Raw genomic sequence first — 13771 nt, 5'->3', positions numbered from 1 at the left:
ATTTTTTAAGTGCATCAAAAACAAAAACAAAACCAGAACCATATGAGAAAGGATGCTCCTTCGGGCATTTTTTTGTTCAACACGTGTTGAGCCCTGGTGTTTGCTGAGGTTGTACTACATACCCCTCGTATGCAGCAACCTCTTTCCACATTGTCTGTTGTTTTCATGTGCTCCTTAGGTTTTACCTGCCTGGTGTTAAAACAAAAATGCTTTAAACACATAGCTTTTTGGATGGTGAATCTGCTTCGGGTTGAACCTATTTCGAGGGCAACTTTCACTTAAAAAATGTGATTCTGTGGATCTTCCCATGTCGGCAACGTGCTCCACATCTTGGATTGCATTACTAAAAAGCTTTGACATGGCTCATCAGGGCCGGCTGCTGCGTTCAAGATAGGCTCTTGTCAAAATGAAATCAGTACACTGGAAAAAAGGGGCCAGACCAGGCGAATTCAAAGTACATTATCTAAATCCCTCTATATATTTGGTCTTTTCTTAATGCCAAAAATATAACTAATCTATCTCTTTGTTTTGTAATTTTTATTGGTTTCATGTCACACATGTGACCAACCCTCTTCTTCCCAAGTCGTAAGAATATATCACCAAATGTCCTACTTGGGCATTTAATACCAGTGCGCTCAGAAGAGCCTCTGTTTAAGGTCCTAGCTGTCTGAGATTCCCATCAACTCAATACAAAGGAGGAAGGAGCAGGCTCATCACAGGGGTTCTGTTGCTAACACTCCATTTAACATATTTCAGTTTAGCCACATGGGATTACAAAAAGAAAACTAATTTATTTACAATGACAGGGGGACTCTGTTATATCCACTGTAAATACGTCCCACCCAGGAAGTGATGCTGATGATCATGGGCCACGTTTGCAGCTTAACTCTAAGGGGTGAGACTTCTCAAACGAATTCACCTCTCGCCTATGACACAGGCATGTCACATATCTCTGAGGCTCACAAGGCAGGCATTTCACAGATACTGAAATACAAGGGAGAGAAGAGTATTCCACAACTATTCAACAAAGCACAAAGCAGCTGTGCAGGGCAAGGTATTAGGAAGAGTCTAGCACTTCGCTGAGATGCCAGGCAGTGTTTAAAGCATAAGAACAGAAAATGGCCAGCTTGAAAGTGGTTATCATTAGCTGACACCAACGTCTCTTCCTGTTCTGAAGTTCCAGGAGAAATGAAGTCTACAGAATACCAGCTCCTAGAGTTCCAGGATGGATCAGTGATTTTACTGGATCTTACACATATAGACGGGTGGCGGCTTCTCTCTCACTGATACTGCGTAAGCTCTGTGGCTTACTTGGAGATGCTACACTCAGAGATCGGCTCTAGCCCTGTGCAGTGAGTAAAAATTATTTGAGAACTTGACATGGGAAGCTCTAAGAATAAGTCAGGTAGTATTCGAGAGACTTTTACACATTGGCAGTTACATCTTAGCAACTACTATGATTCAACATTTTTCATGGCCCGATAAAATGTGAAGCTGCTAAATGAAGTTATAGTTATACAGAGCAGTGGTTTTTGAACTTTCCATCACGGAAACACTCCTGCGGAGGCCTGGGCACTTCTCTGTTTCAAACTTATGAAATCTCTTTGATGTGTTGTGCTTCATCCTGAAAGGGTGTTTTTGTCAAGTATTAAAAATAGTGCTTTTATAGTTAGTGTTGGTGGCAGTTTGACTTGGTTGTGGATATGCTGTATGTGTTCAGCCGCCCGACCCCCCACTTGGTATTGGGGACCACTGTTTCAAAGTTAGCAAAAGAGCTTTATTTCCAAAATCTCATGTTAGAACTAATTATCAATTAAGATGAATCATGATTTTGGTCTGATTTCTCATACTCACACATACCGCTAAATAATCTTGTGTGTATATACACCACAGTTTGTGACTCACAGTATTAAACTACAAAATTCTCCCCTGCCGATCAGTGAGTATATAATGCTTACTTGAGAGCATGAAACTATTTGATTGGTACATTATAACAAAAAAATAGTCCCCCTAATGGGAGTCATTGGCACTCCTAGCATTACTAACACAGCACATGGCTAGCAAATCAGAAAAGACCTCCATTACTGTGCCCATGAAACAGGATCAGATAACAATATAGTTCCACTTCTTGCTTCTGAATTTGAAGCAATAGTTACAAGGATATCACAGCTCAAAGAATCTGATTGCGTGTGGTAAGCTGGCCAAGGCTGTTTCTGGCTTGTAGGAAAAAATATTTCTTTTTCTTGTCATAACTCCCAGGTGCTACTACTAAGCAAATGAGAACATCACTGCCAGAGTATTTGAAAACAAGAACAAAAAATTGATTCAGACAATCTATGTGGTCCTGTCATTGACAGAGACATAATTATGACCAGGGGTATGTATGACTAGGGTCATAGCAAGGTTAACAGAAAAGCACCCAGAAATTCTCTCTTATCAGCTTCTCAAACCAGCTATTCTTGGTTATTGTAGGCAATAAGTTTTCATTAAATACTAAGAGACATTTAATAGTATTTATAAGTTGCTCTTATAATTTTCCCAAGAGATGGCTACTTTTGCAAAGAAAAAAATACTTAAAATCTGAAGTTCAGATGGTTAGCACTTCTATGGCATATGAGGACTTCTTTATAACATAGAATTATGAGCCTACACATTACCAACAATTGTGTGAGTTGTATGTGACACTCAGTAAGAATATTCTCCTCCCAAGAGAACTATTTTAAAGCTGATAATAATTCTCTTATTAAAAATATTACTATTCTTGTAAAACAAATGTTATCAATAGATCAATTACTATCACAAAGCAAAGGCTATCTAGGTTCATAAAAGCCTTCAACAAATAATGCAGACATCATTTAAGTAAAGAAATGTGTGGTACAAAAATGCAAGTCCCTGGATACACTGTGTCCATCCTGTGGCCGAAAGCTAAACTATAACAAAATTAATTTAAACATTTGTTAAGAAATATAAACAGATTCAAAGCAGCAATATTGTATTTAAAATTAAAGGACCAATACTGCTAAATAATACCTTAACTAAATAATTTTCCTTAATATGAGAAGTAAAATTATTTCTACAATTTTCTTTAAATAGGATATCTTGTGACAAAAGTTCAAGATTTCATACTTTCCATTCAAAGTTATTTACCAATATTTGCTCATAAACACAGCTGTGCGGGCATGAGCTACTAGAATATCTCTGATGAATTAAATCGTTCCTTTTGTTGGGAAGTAAAAAAGAAATTGTCCTGTAGTAGAATTGGGAGAAGAGAAAAAATTGCTAAAAAGACAAGTATATACAAATTAAGATGTTATGTAATACCTGAGAAACTTTAAAAACCTACTGATTTGAATTTTGAATCTTTGGCAAAATAGACCATGAAAAAAAAAATCTTTTCTTGGCTTGTGCTTAATAACATCAAAGTATAAAAATTAAAAAAAGTTAACCCATAACACTATGTCAGGCATTATTGAAAACAGTTCACAAACAGTAAGTTCAAGGACGTACGTATAAGTCCACAAGCAACACTACCCATGTTCTCCGATGCGGATTTTGAAGAGACCCGGTTTCTTTTTTCACGTTCACAGAACCCAATTTCTGAGAGCAGTTTTTAGAGGTTCACTGCGAGCCCCCTAAAGGTTTCTTTATCCCTAAATATTACAAATAATTGTGTCCCCAGGCGGCAGTTCAGAGCTCAGTGCAGCACCGAACACCGCAGGCAGGTCAGGCGACCTTTCTCCAAGTCTCCCCTCGCTGGTGCTGGGGACACACAAAGTGATATGTCTGTCATACGCCATTACCATTAGAACAGAATCTTGTTCTTTTATTACAAGCGAACTCCGCCGGATCTCTCAGCAGGTATGCTAAGTGAAATCAATGTCTTGGATTTCCAGGCTGAGCTTGGAGGTCACCGCCGCTCCATCATTTCTCAGCATTATCCCTTCTCGGGCGCGCACACGCTCCCCGGGCCTCCAACCGGCACGCAGCAGATTGAAAACAGCATGCAGCGGAGGGCCCATGCTGCACGATTTTACAGTCTTTTGGAGCCCCCTCCTTTTGATTCCCCCCTTCTATTTTTTTTTGCAAATTGCAAATAAGTTTTGTTTGTGTCCTCTAGAGTTGTGAGGCAAAGGCAAAGGCGGACACAGGAGGAAGGGCGGGCGATAAAACCCAGAGAACATGATTTCTGACAGCCGCCAATAAGGTCATTTTCCTTACATCATCACGGGATTGTTCCGAACAATAAATGTGCTTCCAATGTAAACCGTCAGTTTGGTTTATGCTGGGTAGGCACGCACACAACACAAAGCCCTTTAATAAAACACACAAAAAATACCCCCCGGCACACTCAGAATTGATTGCATAAAAATTTAAATATAATAATACATGATAACTATTATGTAGAAGTAAAACATCTTTGCAAAGTGAAAATGTTTATTACACTATGTAAAAATGTCAATTCCAGCTATAAGAAACTAAATTCAGGTTTTGAAAGGGGCCTCTTTATTTACTGTTGGTTTTATTTATTATGGGACAAGTTCTTCATTAAAATGACAATGGTAATAGTTATTGGTCAGGCTATTTTTAACCCTCTAAACTTTACTGTTGAGCTAAACACAAGCACATTTAAGACATCTTTTCTGACAGTAAGTGCTTGTACACAGTATGCTAGAGGATATTGAGCAAAGAAAGGATATATTTTCATTAAATTGTTGTTACTTGAAGAGGCATTTTATTTGTGGTTAAACTTTTTATGTGATTTACAGTAACTGCAGATGGAAGGATATATGTCATCTACAGTTTTATTAAACTTTATATGATAGAAAATTCAGGAGGGCTAATTCTCTCTCTCTTTTTTTTTTTTAAGAATAGTTCATTGATTTTTAGAGAGAGAGGAAGGGAGAAGGAGAGGGAGAAACATCGATGTGGATGTGAGAGTGCAACATCAATAGTCTGCCTCTTGCACGTCCCCTACTGGGAATCGAGCCTGCAACCCGGGCATGTGCCCTGACAGGGAATCAAACCAGCAACCCCCTGGTGCAGGAGACAACGCCCACCAATTGAGTCACATTGGCCAGGGCAGAACTAGTTTTCAAAAAGTAACTGAATTTTAAAGGTAAAATATAAATATATTTATTAAATTATGTGTAATCATAGCTACAGATATAATCCACTTATTCACTAGTACTAAATAAACACCACAGGTATGTGAAACCACAAAATATGGCAGAATTTTAACATTACTTAAATAATCAGTCTTTATACTTATACTCCATAGAACTCGATGGAGTTCTACGAGTGTCTAGAACCATCTAGTTCATAAAGCAACTTCCTAATTTTGGCAAAGCAAACCTTCGGTCACTTTTGTATTTGCCATGGTTACCTAAGAAAGTATCGGTGTAGCAACTGCTCAGTAAACATCTAAATGGATGGATGGATGGATGGATGGATGGATGGATGGATGGATGGATGGATGAATAAATGCATAAATGGATTAGGTTGACTAATGTCAAAAGCTTCATGATTAAGTGATTTGGGGAGAACACATTAATGATAAATTTTAAAAAAAGATCAATAATAAAACAAAATGTCCTATATAAAATAATACTGAATGTGAACTGTAATTGAAAAATATAAAAAGCAATGTCCTAATGTAAAGCATCATTATAAAGCATGATGTAAAATCACATTATTAAATCAAGAAAAAAAACACCACCTACAGTAATACCTCACAGTTATTTGTGTGTGACAATGGCTATGCTGCTACAGCTACTAATTTTACTCAAAAGTTAGCCTGTGTATGTAAAATATTACAACTGCTGGCCCATGAGGCACCAAAAATATCACTGCTTTAAGATTATATTTCATCAACTAAATGTTATAATTATTACCAAGTTTTAGAAAATGTATCTTCCAGACTGACAGTTGTCAGAGGGGAGGGGAGTAGGGGAGCTGGGTGAAAAGGGTGGAGGGATTAAGCAATATAAATTGGTAGTTACAGAATAGTCACAAAGATGTGGATTACAGCAGAGTAAATAGAGTTGTGATGACTGTGCGTGGGGCCAGGTGGGTGCTTGAAGTGCCAGGGGACCACTCTGTAAAGTGCCTTAATTTTCTAGCCACTTTGCTGTACATCTGAAACTAAGAATAATATTGAATGTAAACATTCATTGAAAAAAAAAACACCTATGTCCTGCTGTCATGATAAAGACAAGCAGGCCAGGCCTTAGGTATATATTAAATAGACCACATGCAAGGCCCATTACACAGCTGAAAGAGATCTTACAAGTGGCCTGTATATATTTCCTAACGTCAGTAGCATGTACAATAATTTGTACTGTATATTTGCACATATTGCTGCTGAATCACCTCCTAAGGTCCCTGGCCAGGTTAGGTTATACTTGCAAATATATTCATGTCTTGATAATAGAGCAAAGGACTTTGGAGTTTTAAGAAGGCAGAGGTTGGAGTGCACTTTCCAAACTGATCCCTTCTCTTTCCCAGTTTTCTCTCTGGATTAACTGGTTAACTGTGAAAGGCAGCTGCCAAGGCACAAGAGGGTTAACTTCTTGGATTTTTTTTTAATCTTTCAATACTTTCCAATTTTCCCCCTGTATTTTTTTTTCAGCTGTTGTGACTACTCTTGAACTGTTACTCTTCAGACATTTCAGCGTGGCTTTCATAAAATGAAGAACAGGAGCGATTTCGAAGTAATTCAGCAAAAATACCAAGACACGGGTGGCACATAACTGTGTCAGTTTTCTACTTAACATTTTCTAATAGTCAGAAAATACGTGTGATTATTTCCCCAAGTAATCTCAGGGAAAACTATTTTATGGTTACTCTTCTTAACTCATCCATAGAAAGTTTAATATAGTCACATATCATCTAATAAGTAAGGTCTTTACAAACACAACAAATTTTCAGAATAATTTTTCTGCATTCCTCCTCTTCTAAGTCAAGAAACAAATTATTAAGAACTCCCCTGATCCTTTGTCATGTTCTCTCAGGAAACGTTTCTTTAGCTCCTAAAACTAAACTCTTTCTAAACAGTCTTACTTCTAACACTCTTATTATCTTCACATGTTTACATGATAATCCCACTGGATGAACGATATATTTAAAATTATATCTATCCCGTACCACATTTTAACAGTTACTGATATTTAAATCGAACATTTTCTGTATGACCTAATCGCACTCATATTTTAAGTTCTCTTTCAGTTGCCCCTTCTTTGGGGAACCTTCCCCACGATCTCTCACTGAAGGTAATCTCTCTGTCCTAAAAACATCCAAAGCACCTTCTCTGTAACTCTTTATCAGACTTTCTATCACAGAGTATGAGTGTGCGTTTTATCACACTGTAAGCTACTTGGGTACAGTATGCCTATCTTATAAATCTTTGCGACACATTTCTTACTACAGCTATCAGCACATGTTTGTGGAATAAACTGATGACTTATGTATGTGTGTAAATTCACACACCTCACTGATCCTACTAGACTCTTATCCCCTTGAAGACCCCCAGTTTAGCCTAGTTGCTATTCAATAAATATAGATATACAACCAATAGGTATTCAATAAATATCACCGGATGAAAAGTAAAGCTGTAAATGGTAAGACATGTAGCGTCTTCAGAAGGGTACCTTGCTTTTGGGTGGTGGGCTGTTTGTGCTCTTGTCTGTGTGAATGCTGGTAGGAGATACAGCAGCACCAAGGTTGCCTTGGGGTATGCCTGGGAGCTTTCCTCCTGGAGATACCTGCATTGCAGCTAGCTGGGCAGCATATAACTGCTACAGAAGAGAGAGAGAGAGAGAGAGAGATTTTTAAAACAAGACTAGCAGTGACAAAATTAATGCACCCCTCAGAAAGTACCTATATTCAGATATGGGATTTTTCCCATGGGTATTTTTGCTTAGTGCCCTGGAATATTTAAAGAAAGAAGCTGTCACCTAAACTTCAATGACTTACTTCTTAGGGGAGAAATAATAGATACTACCACATATAAGAGATTTCAGCTTTGGTATGTTCAGAGGCTCTAAGCAAATAACAGTCATCATATCTCCTCTTTCCCAGTGTCTCGGGAAGGCAAGCGTATCATTCTTCGATCGATACCTCTCTTTGCTCTATTTTAAATTTTACACAGTAGGTTAAAAAATAATGCAGCTTCATATACAAAGTAATTTTCTTATTATTCATGTTTCAAGTCCTGCACTTTCTTTTTCTGACTTGTTGAAATGAGCACCTGTAACAATTTTTTTGGTGATTGTTAGTTGTGTAGAAATACAAAAAGTCATTGAGAGGGAATGGAAGGCGTATTTGAAGAACATTATCTGGTCAGTCTACCTACACAGATAGAAGTTAAGATGTTTTCGAGAAGTCCACTTTACTTCATAATACATAAACACAGACAAACATAAACACGGACAAAGTTAAAAGTAATAGTAGATGTCTGTGCTCAGCCAGATCTACAATCACGGAAACCACTAGTTGACCTTGTTGAGAGGAGCAGGGACTGGAAAGCCACCTGAAGTCATAAGCATCCTGTGAACTCTGTAACACACTTACATATTCTATATGCATATATAATTACATATATAATTTAAAACAGAAATCTGGCTAACATTTTTCTTGAAAGGAATAAAACCCAGCATTAGATATAAGATGTAGTATAATGTATCTACTTTATCAGTTAAGTTGTTCTAAACATCAAAAACAAATTGAGGCTCTAAACATAAAAAGCTAAAGCTTAGAGAGAATGCTTACTTCATGAGGTTAAGCCAGACTTACAGAATCACCCTTTTGCCTGGTAGGCAAATAACTTGACTCTTATCTTGAAACTAATGAAAACTCAACCCCATAGAGCATTAGGTTTACCAGTTTTATATTATTTGAAATGTTGCATTTTTTCCTCCATTTCCCTCCCCCATCCCTATGGTAAATCAGACAATGATTTGTTTAATAAAGAAAATAATCACATAAGATTAAATTGAATCTACTCATTGAGTACTTAGTGTCTTCGTGGTGGTCATAATTTCATAAGTATGTTTCTATATGTATAGATACATATAAGTAACACTGTTGTCTCAAATTGTTCCATAGCCTACATTTTTGTCTCTTCAGCATTCTAAGCTCCTTCAAGGACCATGGTCTCTACTTGTAGTGGAACAGTTAAAAGTAAGGCAAACCTCAATTCTAATTCCATGTCTGAGCTAGTGAACTTGGGCAACTAAACAGGCACAAATCCATAACCTATAAATTCAGGGATAAACAAAACTGAGCTTCAGTAGGGTTGCTGCGAGAAGCAAGTCACATAATGTGTGCAAAACACTCAGAAAAACACATGGCCAAGAATGTTTGATAAATAAGTAATAATGAATGAATTAAATACTGTATGCCAAATAAGAAACTAACTAGGTAGTATGTATACACTGACCCTGCTATATATGGTAGGTAGAGAGGAAGGCACAGAAAATGTATAAACATAATTTCTTTCCTAAGTAAAGATTGATAAACAGAAGACAATGAGATGATTTGTGTGCTGTAACTGTAAGCCACTGAAAAAAACAGGAAATGAATCCGTGCATCCTGATATGTTTTCGTAAGAGCCGTAGCTAAGCTGGGCCTGAGGATGGAGGTGGCGTTCTAGACACGGTGAGTCGTTTAAAGACAGGCACATGAGCAGGAGTGAGCTGGCTGCTGCAGAGGGACACGGGACAGGGTGGAGCGGTGAGCAGTTGAGAGGAGGTGGCAGCAAGGACAATGACCGAATCAAGTGCGTACCCCGGGAAGAGTAAAACAATGCTGGGTCTGTAGGCTTAGATCACCTTCTAGAAAAGCTTGAAATACAGGCAAAGGAGTTTAAATTTAATGTGTCAGACAAGAGAAAGCCACTGGATGTTTGAGGGCAATATATATGATATTTTAAACTGAACTAATGATAAGGCAAGATTATCAGTTGTAGCCTGGCCAGAGTGGCTCAGTGGTTGAGCATCGCCCTAGGATCCAGGAGATGGATGTTGGATTCCTGGTCAGGGCACATGCCCGGGTTTCGGGTTCGATCCCCAGCAGGGGGCAAGTAGGAGGCGGCCGATCAATGACTCATCATTGATGTTTCTCTCTCTCTCTCACTCTCCCTTCCTCTCTCTGAGATCAATAAAGACATATTTAAGACAAAACAATGATCAGTTATGAGGTTATAAAAATTTAGTAGTGATAGTTTTAATAACTTGAGTTGAAAAGGAACAGTTGTGACAATTAAGAGGGAAAATGATTCCAAGTTCATATTAACTGGAGAAAAGAAAAGGGGAGCAGAGCTGGATGGACCCTGTGATTGACACAGTCTTCATTTCATGCGTGTAACACGGAAGCGTTCCCCCCTGCCACACTCTCAGCAGGACGCAGTCATTGGGCTGCCTTTGTAAGTCAGCCAAAACACACATATTTTATTCCTGTTTTGAGAAAGAAGTCAGTCACACAGGGCAATGTTCCTGTCATTTTGCGTTGTGACAGTCAACACGCTAGAACCCTTGAATCAGGGCCCCCTAACGTAGCTCATTGAACACGTCTTTCAGCATCCAGGGCGCGACGCCCTGTGTCCGTACCAACAGGCGCTCGGTTGTATTTACCCCGGCCAGGCCCCGCAGCGCTCCACTCTTACCCCGGCCAGGCCCCGCAGCGCTCCACTCTTACCCCGGCCAGGCCCCGCAGCGCTCCACTCTCCGCGCCCACCGTGCGCCCGAGCTCGCCGCCCGCCGGCCGGCAGTTCAGCAGGCATTCTCGGCGGGGCCCAAAACCAGCCTGCTGGGATGGCAACCAACAGATCGTCTGACTTGTACTAATTAATTAGTACAGGTAAGAGTACTAATTAACTTGCACTAATTAATTAATGGCTAACTTGGGGGAAAGAGTGCAATTGTATTTGGATAACACGGCTTTGTGCTGGGTTATATTTTCTTATGAAGGTAACCATTTTACTCAGATAGTCCAAGCTAGTGGTTAGTGCTTTTCAGCGCTAAGAGTGGAGCAATTCCACAAAACAGCCGATTTTAATTCTAAGGTAGATTATGCCATTAATTACTTGAGATGGCAAATTCTTGCTACTTCTCCCTAATAAGTTATTTCCCCCAAATTGCTAAGAACACAACTTCTCCCACGGGCTCCTAGCCTGGTGCCTAACTGCCATCTGGAGCGCTTGGACGGGAGGCTTTAGGGAGTGATGAATACCTATCACTATTTGTTTTCTCGAGCCATTTGCTGACTAGCAATCTCCCTGAAGGCAGGGGCTCTGTTTCTATCATTTAATGCCTTCTCGGGTAATCCTAGAAGTGAGCAAAAGAAGTGAATAAAGGTATAAGTGAACTGCATAAAACATCATTTATTTTTAACAAAACTCCATTTCCGGGGCATATTTAATATATGTTTAATAATGATAGTAACTATATACATTTTAAAACTCTGGAAAGAAAATGGCACTTTATTATTTGAGGAATTAGAGAAAACTGCTTATTGGTGATGTCAAAACTCATTCATTCATTTCATTTACTTAAAAAGGGCAAAGAAAATTCATTAATTTTAAAATCTTACCGGCGTAAGAACAAAAGATCACTTAATACGTTTACTATAGTCATTGTTTTGATAGTAAGTGGATAAGTCAATTTGGAATTATGAACCAGAAAGTAAAGATTATTAGAAAGCATTCATATCTTTCGAAAAGATAATAGAACCAAGACTTTAGGCGTATAGGTATTCTTAAATATTTTGGAAAAGACAAATGAGAAATGCCTTATTTCTGAAAAGTGAACACACACTACTTCCTGAATCTTAAATATTTATTATTTAGAGAGTAAAACGTTATTGAGTAGGCGCTATGATTTCAGTAGATGTAACTGAGGTCCTCTTTTATGGCTTAGGTCAAAGCTTAGTTTTCTATTTGAACTGGTATCTATTATCAGGAGCTCCTTTTGTGTGAAAAAATAAAAGTGAATGAAGGCCCAGGAGACAGGGCTGACATCCTGACATTACTCAGGAATCGCAGCATATGATAGTATATGTTTGATAGTATAGGTTTGATCCAATTATCTCATCTTCCCCTACTGCAGGCATGAAGTAAGATATAGGGACATTCATATTTTAATGGGAACACAGTGCAAAATAAGCCATGTCCCCCATTCTCTCTTTGTTCTTACCCTCCCTTTTTCTTACCCCCAGCATCTCCCCTCCATATCATCAGCTTCACACTAGATAGGAGAGCTGGGTACAAAAAGCACTTAAAGAGAAAAAAAGTCATTGAAATTATGACTAAAAACGTTGCCTTTTCTAAATGCTGTAGGGCAAAACATACTGATTCTTTAAGAAAATTTGTGAAATTTTACACTGCCATGATCTGAATGGAGAAGGCTAACTCTGCAAACCCAGGTAATATTGTTTTTGCTGAATTAAAATTACTTTTATAAGTGGAATCATTTTCTCCGAATGATATCTCCTTTGGATATCTCCTTTGGTGTTGGATAGCTATGTATCCAACACCAATACATAGAAGAGAGAAAAAAAGAGGTCTACTGCAACTATAAGTGAATCTTACATATTTTTAATTTTTAATCCAATGAAACCAATGAGGTTGCTTTAATTTGGCTGGAAGTTCAAGTTCTTTATCATCCTTGGTGATCAAGAAAGCTCTCACTCAGGAATTAGTAGTGACTTCTAAACTCTCGAATAAGCAAATACATGTAGACCTAAATTTTCAAAAATATTATAGAGCTAAAAACTCCCTGATTAATAGCACCTTGAAGTTCAATGTATTCATAGAAATAGCAGGTGATTTTTTTAAATTTTTTTTTTTAAGGGCAGGGACTGAAATCTGGCCGTAAGGCTTAATGTATATATTCACTGTGTTAACTAGTTGGGCTAACAACTTAAAATGTGTGCATTGTCATTTATTATAATTTTAAAAATAGGTAAAGGTGAGCTTCTAAAGTTTAAACCAAACTTTATGATGTATGTTAGATATGATGTGTAAGAAAACCATTTGTTTGTATTTTTAAGGGAAGGGACAAAAAATGTTTGTGAGGAAAAAATTCAGAAAGCAATTTCAAGGCTCTATAAGTGTTATCTTTATAGCTTAATTTCAGCTTCTTAATGTAACTTAAATGTGGAGTTTAAAGAGAAACTAATGTACTGGAGAAAATCTTTCAAAACATATCAGCATGTTTCAATGTGAATAAATTCACTTTGCACATTACTTTTCACAATGTTTCTTCACAGAAAATTACCAGAGCAACTTAAATTTAAACATAGACTTTCTTTCCCGAATGTAGTCAGCTCTTCCTTTTGATGTAATTCAAGTATATTGTAAAAAAAAAAAAAAAATTAAAAAAATATGATAGGTCTTAAATTTACTAGAAACTCACATACCAAATTTATAAAAAAATTACATTTTACAAATCAAGCTAATAAAGTGTTTAATGAAGTATATTTTAATCTCCCACCCTGACAAACTTTCCTTCAAAATACCTGGATGCAAATGAAAACCACAAGATATCACTTCACAATAGGATGGCTATTATTAAAGCATGCACATGCACACACACACACACACACACCCCCCAGAAAATTACAAAGGTTGGCAAAGACGTAGAGAAATTGGAACCTTTGTGTACTGCTGGTAGGAATGTAAAATGGTGCAGCTGCTGTGGAAAACAGTATGGCAATTCATCAAAAATTACACAGAGCTACCATATGATCCAGCCATCCCACTTCTGGGTATATACCC

The 13771-nt window shown here is 37.8% G+C and overlaps 1 protein-coding gene across 7 annotated transcripts in view; it reads right to left on the bottom strand.

Moving 5' to 3' along the window:
• The window catches only part of SOX5 (SRY-box transcription factor 5), an 898547-nt gene that overhangs the window by 65000 nt on the left and 819776 nt on the right, over positions 1 to 13771 (bottom strand). For all 7 annotated transcript variants that reach the window (XM_016197392.2, XM_087814757.1, XM_016197390.2 and 4 more), the window contains one exon: positions 7647 to 7793. In XM_016197392.2, coding sequence (XP_016052878.1) covers positions 7647 to 7793 — 147 coding nt within the window. The remainder of the gene's footprint in view (positions 1 to 7646; positions 7794 to 13771) is intronic.

This window comes from Miniopterus natalensis, chromosome 2, assembly GCF_054644295.1.
Source record: "Miniopterus natalensis isolate mMinNat1 chromosome 2, mMinNat1.hap1, whole genome shotgun sequence".
NCBI lineage: Eukaryota > Metazoa > Chordata > Mammalia > Chiroptera > Miniopteridae > Miniopterus > Miniopterus natalensis.
The sequence above is the reverse complement of the archived record's forward strand: the minus strand, read 5'-3'. Positions and strand labels throughout refer to the sequence as shown.